This window comes from Sparus aurata, chromosome 18 (genome assembly GCF_900880675.1).
Source record: "Sparus aurata chromosome 18, fSpaAur1.1, whole genome shotgun sequence".
In the NCBI taxonomy this organism is placed as follows: domain Eukaryota; kingdom Metazoa; phylum Chordata; class Actinopteri; order Spariformes; family Sparidae; genus Sparus; species Sparus aurata.
The window spans coordinates 7,826,178-7,841,896 of record NC_044204.1 but is presented as its reverse complement, the minus strand read 5'-3'; the positions used below and the strand labels follow the sequence as shown (position 1 = coordinate 7,841,896).

The following is a 15,719-nucleotide window of genomic DNA, read 5'->3' as shown; positions in this document are numbered from 1 at the left end:
TGCTGGAAGCCTGGAAGTTTATGTTAGTGGACCCCATTTCTAAACTAGAGTTAGCTACTGTTGCTCTCTATTAGCTTAGCAGAGAGAGGCACTGAAACGTGGCACTCGAGAACATGCAGAAAGTCACATCCTTTGGACTGTTGCTGAAAATCCAACACAAGTCCTTCATGAAGAAATCCACAGTTGTTAATTTATGCGCTCAATACTTGGTTGGGGCTCCTTTTGCACAAATTATTGCCTAAATGTGGTGTGGCATGGAGGCGATCAGAAAGTTACATTGCTGAGGTGTTATGGAAGCCCAGGTTGCTTTGATAGTGGCCTTCATCTTGTTTGTAATATAGGGTTTGGTGTGTCTTAACTTCCTCATGACAGTACCACATTGATTCTCTATAGGGTTCAGGTCCCGTGAGTTGGCTGGCCAAGAAAGGACAGCCTACCTAGTTATATTTTATAAACAGATGCTTTGAAACAACCCCTTCTAATCTGCAAACTATGATTGTCTGTTTCTATTATATAATTAAGGAAAGCCCAACTATCACAGTAACAGGTTTGTCTGTTTCTGTCTGTCTGTCTGTAGGTCTTCACCAAGTCAGGTGCTGAGGAGCAGCTACTAAGGAGAGCACTGGATCTGAAGCAATCTTTGGAAGCTGCCCTGCAGAAGCACAAAGAACTTCACATCGATTACAGGACCAGGATCCGCAAAGTGGTGAGTTAACACTAGTTAATAAAGGTACCTTATAGCTTTATTAACTGTCTAAAATAAGCTGAGTAGTTATACGTCCAAAGTAATAAAGAAATAGGACGATTTAATTCCCCTCGTATTAGATACAACCAGCAGTCTGTTATGGAGGGAATTAATTTATTGGTAAGTGTTCTAGGAAAATTTGAAACAAAATAAAAACAACTCTTTTTGTCATAGGCACTGTTTACAAAACCACAGTCGGGTTGGTATAGTGCAGTGCCAGCAGATGGCAGCATCCTACTACAAATCATGTAGGGCCACAGCATCACTGTAGCCTGTGCTACCGATATTCCATGTACATAGGAGTGATTTACTAAAAGAAGAAAGACTTTTCTCCCTTTCAGCATATTGTGAGCTTCATGAGCTTGCACCATTTTCATCTTCTTCATTTAAATCACATTTCAAGTCCAAGTTGGGACTTTGTGAGGATCAGAGGAATCAAGCAGACTTAGGTGTTTTTCACTGAACAATTATCTTTATTATCTCTGTAGTTGTACCCCTAACCAATTGGGCGTCCTCCAAGTCTGGGTCTTTGAAGTATTTTCTAGTTCAATTAGAACTCCAAACGGGACCCATGTTTGCATTCACACCATCTAGTGGCAATTTAAAGACCTGCCGCTTGATATGTTTGCTTCTACTGAAGCATGGGGCTTGCTGCTTCAGGCTATCTTTAAACTGTGGAAAACTTGATGGTAACAACGCAGCTCACATTAATGTCAACTTATGCTGTCACTGAGCTACCACAAGACATAGTTCACTCACATAAAGGGTTCTGGCTGAAATTGTTTAAATAAATAAATACATAATTAAATAATCCTTTATTGATCTCCAGCAGGGAAATTAAGCGTTGAAGCAGCACATAGACGAAGCAGCAAGTAGAAAACGTAAGCACAAATACAAATTGAAATAGGACAGATAAGATAAAAATATACATCAAATAAAATAAAAATAGGAGATAACTACAATTGTTAAAAATGGCAAGTAATGAAATAAAGTGACATGGTGTGAGCGGTAGATGTAAATTATGTAAACAGCTTGGTATCTGATTGTGTCTCTCTCTCTCTCACACACACACACACACACACACACACACACACACACACACACACACACACACACACACACCTCATCTACCTAAGTTAAATGGCCATTACAATTTGTCTCTCTCCATGATGTGCTATACACCCTAGACTTATCGACACACCCCATTGTTATTATTGTGTATTAGTTTGCATGGCTTTAAAGAGTATCCTCTTCCCGTTCTCTTTTTTCTTTGGGCTCCCAGAGGGAAGTATCATAATAGAGACAGAGAGAGGCCGGATGGAAATATTAATAGTAAAGACATTTGGGAGAGGTGAGATAGCAAGGCACAGCCATAATGCATAATGCATCAGAGACAGAGAGAAGAAATTGGGGAACAAGGGGGAGGATTTACCCATTCATTCGCTACACTGGCACTAATGTGCCCTATGGCTTGACAGCTGATATCTCTATCTGGCTGCCTTTATATCTAGCTTAGCATCATCATTCTGCTGTTTGAGCCAGCCCAAAACAGAGGCACAAACTTATCAAACCTTTGTCATCATAAAGGTTGTCATTTGGTAACTCTCTTATTCAAAGTGTAAGATATTTGAGAATGTTGGATTAGTGCTGAAGTGTCCGTGTTTTAGAGATGGGTTGCCTCTGCATAATTGCAGTGCTGAGAAAAAAGAAAATATGAAGAAAATCCAAGAGCCGAGGACAGCAGCCAGCAATTTTAGGTGTTTAAGGACCAATGAAAGCAAACTGCTGTATGCCTTTGAAGAAAAAAAAGACATAAAAGTTGTAGGGTGTGAATCCATCTTTAGCCGAACAGAGCGGCAGAGTGACAGTGACAGAGCGCCGGGCGTCTCGCTCTGCCTGGTTATCACTGTCAGGGACCAGTCTGCTGCACCAGCAGGCCCAGCACTGTGATAACCACACAACTTACAGCCCCTTTATCATAATTAGCTTTTCCTTTTTAGCCTTAAAAGGCCTTCCATTACTGGGTCCTTCTCTATCGCGCCGCTTACACACCACACGATTGGTTTCTCTCTCAGCGGGCCTCTCAATATAGTCTCCCATAACGAGGGAGCTGCAGAGAGAGGAGAGGAGTGTTTTAGAGACAGATAGAAAGGTGTGTTTATTGAATGAGAGAATAAGACCGAGGGAGGGTTGATTGAAAAAGCATTTCCATGAAGTTGGAAGACTTTTGAAATAAAAAAAAATGCACAAGGCCTTCTTTTTGTTTCATAGCTGACTGGTGAGAGTGTGAACTCATGGTCTAATATTTGATTGTTTGGTGTTAGATAAATTGACGGTATTCAGGTATTTAATCACGCAAAGCTCCAGCCGTCTAGCTGGTAGAACTAGCTAGATAACAAACAGCTACTTTACATTGAGACTCCTACTTTCTAAATGTGCTTTCATCAGCCATAGGATTAGGCCAATATAATGACAGGAGATTTGTTTAAATTACACCATCTAGTGGCTGAACTGTAACTGTAAGTGATGCCTGTGCCTAAATGGAGCACACAATTCTAACACCCTTAGAGGGGGCCACACTGGGCAACCTCTCAGTCGTCTGTGCGAAGTGCAGCTGGTCAACATCTGCTAGCTCCATAAGCTCTGGATTCTGATTAGTTGGGATCTTTTTTAGTCCATTATATCTGCTCCGGTAGTGTTATTTTACCTCCAGGACATTTCAAGTGTCTTAATATATAGGGATGAACCAATTTGACACTTTATGCCTCCACACCAACAATAGCAGTGGCCGGAGGCATTATGTTTTCAGTTTGCTGTCCATCCCATTCTTTTGAATGCGTTGTCTCAAGAACACCTGGAGGAAATGTCCTTAAATTTGTCACAAACATCTACTTGGACTCAAAGATGAACTGATTGGATTTTGGTTGTCCAAGCAGGGTTCTCCCCAGAAATGTTTTGTGTTGCGGCGCACCGTCGGGGGGGGGGGGGAGGGGGAGACACGGACGGACGGACAGACGGTCATCAACTCCGTCAGCCGGGGGACGGACGGACGCGCATCGCTGTCAGCCAGGAGCTCCTAGCCGTCATCTTGGAAAACCGCCTGTGGAGTGGGGCTACAAACCAATATTTGTATTTAATGTAAAAAGAAGAAGAAAAAATTATTGTTTAAGTCTGTAAAAAAAAATCTCCCCAAACTACATTTACCTTTGATTAAATGTCTGTGTAGTCTTTACAACACATGCTTTAATATATGAGTCTGACATTTATGAAAACTGCAACTTGACACACAACCACGAAGCACGCATTTTAGCTTTGTCCTGATGATTCCAGTTTTAGATTTCTGTTGATACCAATACAATGGCTAAGAGTAGTAATTTGGTCCCAATTTTTTTAAATAATCTTTCTTTGTTCCACTCAGTGGGATGATTCTTCTGTAAGACAACATTGGATTGCTGTGGCAGTTACTGTAGAAGGTTGGCTGCCCACTATGACTAAACAAACAGCTGACACCGATTGACAAAGAGACTATTATGTTATTCCATTGTGTAAAATGATTGTGTATCTTTCTGTAAAGCTTCCATTTAAATCAGGTATTGGGCAGCTTTCACAGTGTCTTGTCTTCCAAACTTTTAGGAATGGTGAACATGTTTGAACGGATTTTCAGTGAGAGCCTTGACCAGGAGAATCCCATATGCATCCGCTGAGTGTTGCTACCTGAAAATATGGGCTTGTGTTTAGGAAAGGATAAGACATGCAGACTCATTTGAACATATCTGTTTTTGAGAGTGTATTCAGTCACTCCTGGCTCCATTCATACAGGCCCAGGTCTTGTTTACTGCTGATAACCCATCTTATCAGAGCACAATGGATGTGGCCGCCTGTTTCTCACTGGAGATAAACAAAGAAAGACTATCCCTCTATTTCTCTCCGCCAACCCTCCCTCCTTTTCATTAGTACATTCATTCTCTGAATGTGTCTCCTTCTGTACACAAGATATATGTTTTCCTCTTGCTCTCTTTGCCTCTATTTCCCTCTTACTACACATTATGTTCTCAGGGAATCTTGGCTTTGTGTTTTTGTACCGCAGTATTTGGTTGGAAGTGTGGAAATACATGTAGTAAACACTTGAACGGTAATTGCACCGGTGAAAGAATTTTAGTGAAGAATAAGACAATGGGTAAAAAAGGGAGCTGAAGCAAGCCTAGTTAGTTAAACAAGCCCACTTAACTCAAAGCTACTAAGCTAGCTAAGGCTAACAAGCTATCTGTGTTCACAAGTAAAGCTTAGTGAATGATTATCACGGATTAAAAAAAAACAACCTTTGTGCTCTCTCTTGCTGCTGCAGTTGATTACCTTTATAATCGAATATTCCTCTGATTATTCTAGCAGTTAATCAAGTTATCAGATAATGAATATTGTGCACTCAGCATTTTTTTCTATTAAATTACTTTTGCTCTATTTAGTAACATACATAAGACCGGTCTTTTAAATGACCAATTAATTGGTTTCTGTTGATATTTGATATCATTGATATCTGTTTCTGCAGTGTACCACTAAAACTGCAAACAAATCAAATGATGCACCTATAGTTCCATGTGTCTTTATTGTTTTTAAAACAGCAACATAACATTTATAACAGCAAAATCACTATTAATTCATCAACATTTCTGTGGAAACAAGCCTAAAATGTTAATAAAACTATATTCCTGACACACAAGTACTGTGAAGCTTAAAAATAATGACGAACATAGACAACGGTCAGTATCAGTCCTCCTGCCTCTGTGATGTGCCTATAGGTACTACTGGTAGAGGGTGAATGAGCTGGAATGAGTTTAGTTTGACACATTTTTCAGTTAGTGGTACATGATGAACTAAGCTAAACAGTTACTACATACATGCCACTTTTGCTTAAGTGTACTGCTACGTTGTTTGTTTCATTTAACCGAGCTAGCATGCTGTGTTTGTGTTAAACAGCAGCTGTGTTTGAGAGACTGCAGACAGGGCAGGTTAAAATCTCGCTTTCTACATATTTATGTGTTTATGCTTTTTGAACAGGTATATGGATTTGGTACTGCAGAGGTTTTATTGCACTTACAGTAACAAGCGTTTTTGTTGCTCATAACACTTATAACACCATTTTTGCTGATGTCAGAGATCTCTCATTATTAGTCTCATATCACTGGCCAAAGGGTCAAACTGGGTTACTTGGCTCCACAAACTCCCAGGGCTCTTTGAAGGGCTCACGCACCTTTGAGGACATTCCAGATGTCGTCCCAGAGATTTCACAAGTCCCCAATAAAATGAAGAATAGCACTAAGTAATTTCGCTCTGCTACTAGGCAAGAGTGAAATATCAAATCATAATGACTGTTTTGATCACAGATTGAGACAGGCTGGGAGGAGGAACTAAACTAGGCAGCTGAGAATAAGCTTGTTGACAGCGAAAGGTTAGGGAAGCTCTGGGCTGGCTAATAGACCTGCCAGGCTAGGTTAGTGACATAAAGATGTCACCCTATACATCATATAAGCTGACTGCTCCCCAGAGACAAAGGGTGCGCCTAGGCTTGTGTGTTTGGGAGTGTTGGGGGTTGAGGAGTATAATGGGATAAAACAGCGGAAAAGAAGCTATAAAGGGACAGTGAGGGGAGTGGAAATCCTTTTTTTCTCATTAGTGAAGGACCCCCTGGGATCCTTCAAGGTAGTAATGAATAGGATTGCAAGGTGGTCATAGAGATGTGAGATGTTCTGGCAAATCAAGGCCTGAACAGGTCAGACTATGTGGAAGCTTTAGGCCTAATTACTTTGTAAATATGTTGAAATCAATCAGTGACAGTGGACTTGGAGAGAATAGCATAGTAATAATATCACAATGGTAATGATGAAAACAGAGGCACAAATTGATCTGTCATTAATACAATAAATTATTTAGGACTCAAATACATTTGTAAACACAAACACATAACAGGGAAATACAGAAGCCAAACATCAATGCAATAATTAATAGTGTTAGAACTCAATGAAATCAACAACAAGAATTCCCAATAGATGACCCTTAAGTTACTGAGCCAGAAAGGGTTTGGCCCCCAAGATTTATTGTGCTAAACCCATTCATGATCAAAAAGGTGTATATATAGTTTATAACGTTACAGTATATAACATTACAGTGGTGAGATCTAATTAGCTGTTTCCAAAGCTTTAATTTCTGATGTCTCTGAGAGGCCTGGTTAGTATAGATGCTAGTGACACAGTAGCTTAAATGTGAAACTTGTTAGTTCCTACACTCATATTTTGGCAGTTTTTATGTTTAAAGCTCTGAAGCAGATGACATGCAGTAACTTCTGCACACAGGTTCTTTACCCTGTCCTAATCAACTGCGGTAAAGTCCCTGCTGCTTTCTCATGTTTTGTTGGCGCAATTGTGATAAAGAACATGATACACAAGGAAAACAAACATAAGAAAAGGAAGAAGGGCAAACTCATCCACTGGCAATGGAAACAAAGTCAAACGCTTACTTTGAACAGGTGTACCTGTGTTTAACGAAACAGCATATACACAGTTATTTTGGTCCTACTCTCTGGCAGTTTGCCAGTCAATAAAACAAGACACTGACACACCCCTCAAGTTGGCAAAGACAAGTATTCCTAATATTTCCCCAAAGACTTTCTTCCTTTCCATCATAAGAAAAAAGGTTAAAAAGTAATTTATTAAATAACATGTTGACGTTACTTTTGTTTACAAAAAGGGGATGATAGAATTTGATTATATTTTGGCTTAAATGGAAACCATCTATTGCATGCAGCTGCTAAAATCAGGATTAACCTTTGACCTTCACCACCAACACCTTTCTAGTCTTAGGTATTTGATCTCTGTAGCAATCAGTGGATGCAGATTTTTCAGGATGCGTAAGAGATCAGGAAGTTACATCTAAACTTCTCATATCTGTGTGTGTGTCTAATTTATGTGTCTCAGGAAGATTACTGTGTGTTTATAAATACATTTGTGTATAATGTGTTGATAAAGCGTTTTTCACTTGCTGTCTTTTAAGGAAAATGTCTTGAGATAATGGTGGCATTAGAGTATTCCCAAAAGACATTTTTCAATTTTATACTTAAATGTAGAATGAAACAATCTAGTCACTCTGTGTGTGTGTGTAGCCAGCTGTAGAGCTTTATTAACTTGTCAGGGAGACAATGGAGACATCTCTTAAGGCTTTTTCACCTCCTCATGTTCTCCTCTCCTCTCGTCTCCTCCGTTCCCCCTTATCCCTGTGCTTTCACTTCCTCCTCCTCACTCTTTTTCTCCTCCTATGTGTGACTATGTGTGATGGTTAACCTCCCCTCTCTGCCATACACCTGACTTATGGCTGTGCAGTAATAATTTGCCAGACCTTGGCAGGCTGAGTGTACATTAGCATATAAATAGCAGATGCACTGAGTGCCCATCACAGTCGACTACATTTAATTTTTGGTTTATAAGATTGAATGGGTTTTTAAATGCAGCGCCATCAAACTTGCCAAGAGACAAATGAAGTCAGGGGAGCAGTTGTCCGAGGCAGTGCCCTAACATCATTTTTATAAAGGATAAGAGTCTTATTTAGGGGCCAGGAGGGGAGAAGAGAGAGCGTGAGATGCTATAGTAGCTGAATAAGCAAGATACCTGTGGAAGTAAAAACAAACTTCAGTTTCTAATCATGTTCAGACATTGCTTTTTTGATCCAGGTGTCACTCTTTCTTCCTGCTTAAGATACATTCTATGACTAAATGTATGTGGACACCCAACCATTGCACCCATATGAAAAGAGGAACATCCGAATCCATGAACATGAATCTGCTGCTATAATGTCCAACACTGATGTAGGGCAATAAGGTCTGGCTGAGGGTGTTGGACAGGGTAGGGGTCGGGGCGTCCACAGAAACTGGGAAACACTTTCAAACTGTTGATGAGTTTTATTTGATTTAAATTGAGTTGGAATGAAGTTGTTTTTACAATTAGTTATTGAGGCAATTAAGTGTGCTTTAGTTCAGTAAAAGAAAGAAACTTGAATTCAGAAAAGGAAAGGTTGTGAGTGCAGCTTTTGTGGGAACTGGCTAGAAAAACAGGTACATCTCAAGGATTACAAAACCGGCCAACTCTTGTCACATTAAGAATAAGGTCATCTAGACCACTAGGGAGCATGGTCTAATATTTCAAAAAGGGTACATTTCACAATAAGATTCACACAAAACAATTGGACTTTCTTAAATTCAGTTCTGTAAATTCTGTACTATCTTGAATTTACCGGATCCACCAGACTCCATTTACAGAAAGAATAATATTATCAATGTATGTTAATAAATGTTCTCTGTTATCCAGGTCCATGGTTATTCTAATTTCTATATCTTAGGCATCTGGAGTTGTTTCAGTTTTTTGAAGACCTTTCACCTCTCATCTCAAATTGGACCTTTGTCAAAACCTCTAAAAGATCCAGAGCACACCGAGAGGAAGAGGCAGAAAAACTGAACGACATTGCCATTCCTTTTGTTGCAGAAATATCTGAGAAACTCAGGAGAATCTTCAATAAACATCATATTCCGGTTCACTTATTCTGGCCACAGAAGACAGATGGTTTGAAAGAGGACAGTGTTTTCCACAGAATCACACTTTAATTGTGGCGGCAGCTGTATAGCCAGGGTACCATATAGTATGCCCACTCAAGACTTTCGTCGAACAAGTCGACTAAACTGGAAGTTAGCCGACTTGCGTACTCAAGACTTTCATCAAACAAGCTATAAGAGGAAGTTAGTGTAAAACAAGTCATTACGCTGGGGTCATGAGGCTTTCATTACCGTTGTAGAGATGCGTCTTTCACAATGTTAGCTTTTGGGAAAAAGTCCCCAGTGTGTCACATGACGATTTAATTACACGGCTTGGCCATGGCAATAACTGGCTTCAAGGCCTGGCGCTCTCGATCTCGACGATCAGGCCTTCTTCTTAGCAGAGGAAGTTACAATCAAGCAAACTGTTAAATAGTCCTCCTCCTCTTCTTCGTTGGTTTTACCAGCGGACTAAATACCACATTGCCATCCACTGTATCACACTATATAACATCATGCTATTCACTGACAAGTGTGCTGTCTTGACTGAATGAGAACAGGAAGCTCCAAAAATAGAAAATTAATATGTGGCAGCCAATGCTGATATTCAGGTACCGCTACAAATAAATGAGTATGTGGGAAATACTGATGGAATAAAAGAACACATCTATGTCAAACTGGAACGAACATCTTTGAACAGGGGTGGTGGCCTACGATCACCTACTTATAATGCTGTCCTTAGTTCCCTTCCCAGACAGCTCAATAACCATTCAAACTTGGACTCACCTAGCCCTAACGACCCGCATTAAGGCCAGTTGGGTCAACGACTCACAAGTGACTCGAACAACTCTGAATCTCAAGAGTTCACACGTCACCTTATTGACTCGGTAAGGACACACCCACGCAGGGTTTAAACCCTGCAACTCCTCTCCAGTTGGTTAGAACTGAAGAAGCTTCTCAGATGAGAATTGAAACGTCTCCAGTTGCCTATGATATAGCACTTAGTATTATCAGTGATAAAAATCTCATTCAAACTTGGTTCGTCTTTATGTTGAAGTGAACTCTTAATTCATCATGATACTGGAGATGTGCCAATCTAGGAGGAGGGGCGAGAGTTACCAGACAGCAGAATATTACCATATATAAAGCACTTTTCATGCCACAATTCCATGTAAGTCACTATCAAGCAAACACCAAAAAATGGCTTTAAAATTTCAGGATTTGCTGCTTTTCTAAATAATCTTAAAGTAGTTATTCTATCTGTTACATTGGATGAAACAAGTACTTAAAGATGTCAACCAGTGCTGTTGTTGGCATTTTCACTTTTTGATCACATTTTATAGAAGTGAAGATCAATCAGAAAAATAATTGACATTGAAAATGGGAAAGTTGCATTCCACAAGCTTTTCTGTGTTCTTGCTGATGTAAGTAAAGATGGTTGTTGTTTCACCGCCCGTTAAAGCTGTATTGTTACAACACATCTTCTCTATAAGGTTATTATAGTCTTCTTATTTTCTCTTCCTCCTACTTTTCCCTTTTGGAACCTGCTTTATTTTATCTTTGAGTAAACACTGCGATTACAGTAACACATAGCCCTGCTTTACTTAAACAGCTTTTATTATTTCTATCTGGGTATCTGGTTTTAGTCTTACCAAGTTACCAATATTTGTTTTGTCTTTTTTCCTATTACAGTGACACATGGCCCTGCTTTACCTGAACAATCACTGCTAATTTGTCTGGTAAATCTTGAGTTTCAGTTAGAGAAGCGGTTTTTATCTCCTCTGGAGGACTCTGCGATGCTGTGTGATTTTCTTTCCATGTGTGTCAAGCAGAATAAACCAAAGCTCTGTTAAAATGCAAAGCAGACCCCCATGCAGCCATGTGGGGGAATAGAGGCCATATTTTAGCCGTGCTCCTCGTCAGCAAAATGTTTCTGGAGGAAAGCTACTTCTACTGTGAGACTTACAGCTCTGCCAGGCTGGCCGACAGCACTCGATGCTATCAGGATTAAATTAAGGTGAATTAGAGACAAAGAGGCAGAAAGAGGAGGGAAAGGGATGATGTTAACGCAAGATTTTCCTCCAGCTGGGTGATCACTTCTTAGTCTTTGGTCATTGATCAGAGTAGAATAAACCAGCCAGGATTAAAGTAGACAAGCACAAAACCTATAGAGACTATATTTGTGTGTATGTGTGTGTACTTGAGCTATGTGAGAATGCATTGTACCGTGAGGATGAATAAGAGTAGAAGTGGAGTGGAGTAATGGAGAAAGTTTGCTTTGGTGTTTAAAATGTTCTACTTCTGTTTAACAGCATCCTCTCAGCTTTTCTTTGGGAAATAAATAAGATCAAGTGTCAGTATCTTACTTGAGCTCTGCTCCTTTCTTATATTAAAAGGATCATTTGCAGTAATAACCGGTGTTTTTATCAGAGTCAGGGGAATTTTACATCACTGCCTTTTTTTTCTGTAGCATTACATTTCAAAGATGGAAGTCGCTTCTTTTGAAGGTAATAATTAAGTGAAATTCCCTTATTTACTTTGTGCTAAAAAGTGTATAACAACATATTTTACAACGTCAACTTCGTCATGATAATTGTAAGTGCTGTATTGTAACTGGACTTGTTTCATTTTCTTAAATATGTTTTAACGCTCATCCAGTCGGCTTCTTCTATTCTAAGTAACTGGACAAGAGTTGCAGACTTCAAACCCTGACTGGTTGTGTCCTTACAGAGTCGTTTAATGTAGCATGTGAACTCTGAGTTTCCAAGTTGTTGGGGCCACATGGGAGTCATTGATCTAATCGTCCTTCGTGTAGGTCGTTTGGGCTTGGTGGATTCTAGGTGTGAATAGGTGAATAGGTCAGATTTGTTCTGCTGTCTGGGGTGCAGAGACAGAATAGCATTGTAGATGCTCGATAACTAGTATCTTGTCTTTTAGTTTTTTGGTATTGGCCCCAATATGTAAGGCACACTGTACACAGTGAGACCATTACGTGGAAAACACAAAATGAGGTGTGTCTATCACCCCAATACAATTGCCTCCCTATCCCAAAACTCTCTGAAGTGAAAAAAACACCGTATGTATGAAATCCACTGAGTCTCTCACAATATCCCTAACTTATTGTGAGTAGTGTATATAGGTAGACCTAATTTCTGAAATGAAAACTGGGGACATTTACAGTTTGGCAGTTAATATATTATAATTCATCATCCAATATTATTATCTATGAATAAAAGGGGGCAATGACTGTTTAGTGCTTTTTGACCATAATAACTGTTCACAGAAAAAAAATCCAAGTTGAGTTAATTTAAACTACTTTATATATTGTTCACTCTTTCATCTATGGCAATGCATCATATTTATATCATTTATATTTATTCATTTACACGGTGTTAGAAAAAAGTCATTTTTCAGCTTTGTGGCGAGGGATTTTAGTCCAAGTGGGTTGTTAAATGGTTTATTGCTTAAGATAAGGTAGTAGGGTAATTTTCTCGCAAAGGAATGTTTCATCCTTTCAGTTTATCACACACATCCAAAATCAGCACATCAGGAGATACTTTGTTTTCACTTGACAGGAATGAGATTAAACATTGTAACCTGAAAATAACCAGTAAGTAAAACTGTCAGATAAATGTAGCAGAGGAAAAGTGTACAGTATTTGTCTTTGAGATGTAGTGGAAAAGAAGCACACTGCCTGGCCAAAAAAATGTCACACAAAAATGTCACACACTCTGATATTGTGTTGGACCGCCTTCAGCTTTGATTACAGCATGCAGAAAGGCTTATGCAATGTCACAACATTTATTCCCATCCTGAGTTGCATTATCTTTTTGCAAAGATCTTATATTGATTATGGGAGAGTCGGGCCACTGCGTAAAATCTTCTTTAGCACATCCAAAGTATTCTCAGTGAGGTTAAGGTCTGGACTCTGTGGTCAACAATCAGTGTGTGAAAGTTATGTCTCATGTTCCCTGCAGGCTTGTACGGTAGGCACTGGGCGTGATGGATGCATCACTTCATCCGCCTCTCTGCTTACCCTGATGTGGCCATCACTCTGGAACAGGGTGAATCTGGACATATCAGACCACATGACCTTTTTCTATTGCTCCAGAGTCCAATCTTTATGCTCCCTAGCAAATTGAAGCATTTTTTTTCCGATTAGCCTCTCTGATAAGTGTTTTTTTTCTTAAAGGGGAAATTTGTCATGTTTTATGTAGATATCCCAATCAGTGTTGATGGTAAATATAGGTCATTGAGGCAATTAAATCCCTAGTGTGTGGTGTCTTAAAAGAAAAGGTTGGGTTATTAGAGGTTCCTCTTTTGTAAATATATTTAAAGCATTGCGTTAGACGCAGCAGTGTATAAAGCATGCATCGAAATACTCAAGTAAAAGTACAAGTACCTACCAATTTAAGTACAGTGGGGCAAACAAGTATTTAGTCAGCCGCCAATTGTGCAAGTTCTCCTACTTAAAAAGATGAGAGAGGCCTGTAATTTTCATCATAGGTACACTTCAACTATGAGAGACAGAATGGGGGGAAAGAATCCAGGAAATCACATTGTAGGATTTTAATGAATTAATTGGTACATTCCTCAGTAAAATAAGTATTTAGTCACCTACAAACAAGCAAGATTTCTGGCTCTCACAGACCTGTAACTTCTTTAAGAGGCTCCTCTGTCCTCCACTCGTTACCTGTATTAATGGCACCTGTTTGAACTCGTTATCAGTATAAAAGACACCTGTCCACAACCTCAAACAGTCACACTCCAAACTCCACTATGGCCAAGACCAAAGAGCTGTCAAAGGACACCAGAGACAAAATTGTAGACCTGCACCAGGCTGGGAAGACTGAATCTGCAATAGGTAAGCAGCTTGGTGTGAAGAAATCAACTGTTGGAGCAATTATTAGAAAATGGAAGACATACAAGACCACTGATAATCTCCCTCAATCTGGGGCTCCACACAAGATCTCACCCCGTGGGGTCAAAATGATCACAAGAACGGTGTGCAAAAATCCCAGAACCACACGGGGGACCTAGTGAATGACCTGCAGAGAGCTGGGACCAAAGTAACAAAGGCTACCATCAGTAACACACTACGCCGCCAGGGACTCAAATCCTGCAGTGCCAGACGTGTCTCCCTGCTTAAGCCAGTACATGTCCAGGCCCGTCTGAAGTTTGCTAGAGAGCATTTGGATGATCCAGAGGAGGATTGGGAGAATGTTATATGGTCAGATGAAACCAAAATAGAACTTTCTGGTAAAAATTCAACTTGTCGTGTTTGGAGGAGAAAGAATGCTGAGTTGCATCCAAAGAACACCATACCTACTGTGAAGCATGGGGGTGGAAACATCATGCTTTGGGGCTGTTTTTCTGCAAAGGGACCAGGATGACTGATCCGTGTAAAGGAAAGAGTGAATGGGGCCATGTATCGTGAGATTTTGAGTGAAAACCTCCTTCCATCAGCAAGGGCATTGAAGATGAAACGTGGCTGGGTCTTTCAGCATGACAATGATCCCAAACATACCACCCGGGCAACGAAGGAGTGGCTTCGTAAGAAGCATTTCAAGGTCCTGGAGTGGCCTAGCCAGTCTCCAGATCTCAACCCCATAGAAAATCTTTGGAGGGAGTTGAAAGTCTGTGTTGCCCAGCGACAGCCCCAAAACATCACTGCTCTAGAGGAGATCTGCATGGAGGAATAGGCAAAAATACCAGCAACAGTGTGTGAAAACCTTGTGAAGACTTACAGAAAACGTTTGACCTCTGTCATTGCCAACAAAGGGTATATAACAAAGTATTGAGATGAACTTTTGTTATTGACCAAATACTTATTTTCCACCGTAATTTGCAAATAAATTCTTTAAAAATCAGACAGTGTGATTTTCTGGATTTTTTTTATTTTTTTTTCTCATTTTGTCTCTCATAGTTGAGGTATACCTATGATGAAATTTACAGGCCTCTCTCATCTTTTTAAGTGGGAGAACTTGCACAATTGGTGGCTGACTAAATACTTTTTTGCCCCACTGTATATTACTATTATAAATGTGCTTAGATGCATTCCACCACTTACTAAAAGGCATACTATACCTCATATTTTACTTATTCTTTTCCCTCCTAACTTTTCATTCTTACTCTCTAATCTTTAGTAAAAAAGAAAATAGGAAACCTATTCGCCTGGCTTAAGAATACTTTTTGGTGATGAAGCTTGCTGGCTCTTCTGCAGTTGTTTTCTCTAAAAGTAGCCCTGCTTGAAAGTTGTTTCCAGGAGAGTAAGGTCGATTTGCAGCTGCTGTAGAGACAGCCTCCTCTGTTGGCCAAAACAAGAATGCTTTTCAGCTATCAACTTTATGCTCTTTCTCTGACTGGTCTGTCTTAACTGTAATACATTTCACATTGAGGTCT

At 39.8% G+C, this 15,719-nt stretch overlaps 1 protein-coding gene across 1 annotated transcript in view; it reads left to right on the top strand.

The window, feature by feature from the left end:
- uvssa (UV-stimulated scaffold protein A) overlaps positions 1-15,719 on the top strand; it is a 53,218-nt gene that overhangs the window by 7,420 nt on the left and 30,079 nt on the right. The window contains exon 8 of the mRNA XM_030397115.1: positions 578-706. Coding sequence (XP_030252975.1) covers positions 578-706 — 129 coding nt within the window. The remainder of the gene's footprint in view (positions 1-577; positions 707-15,719) is intronic.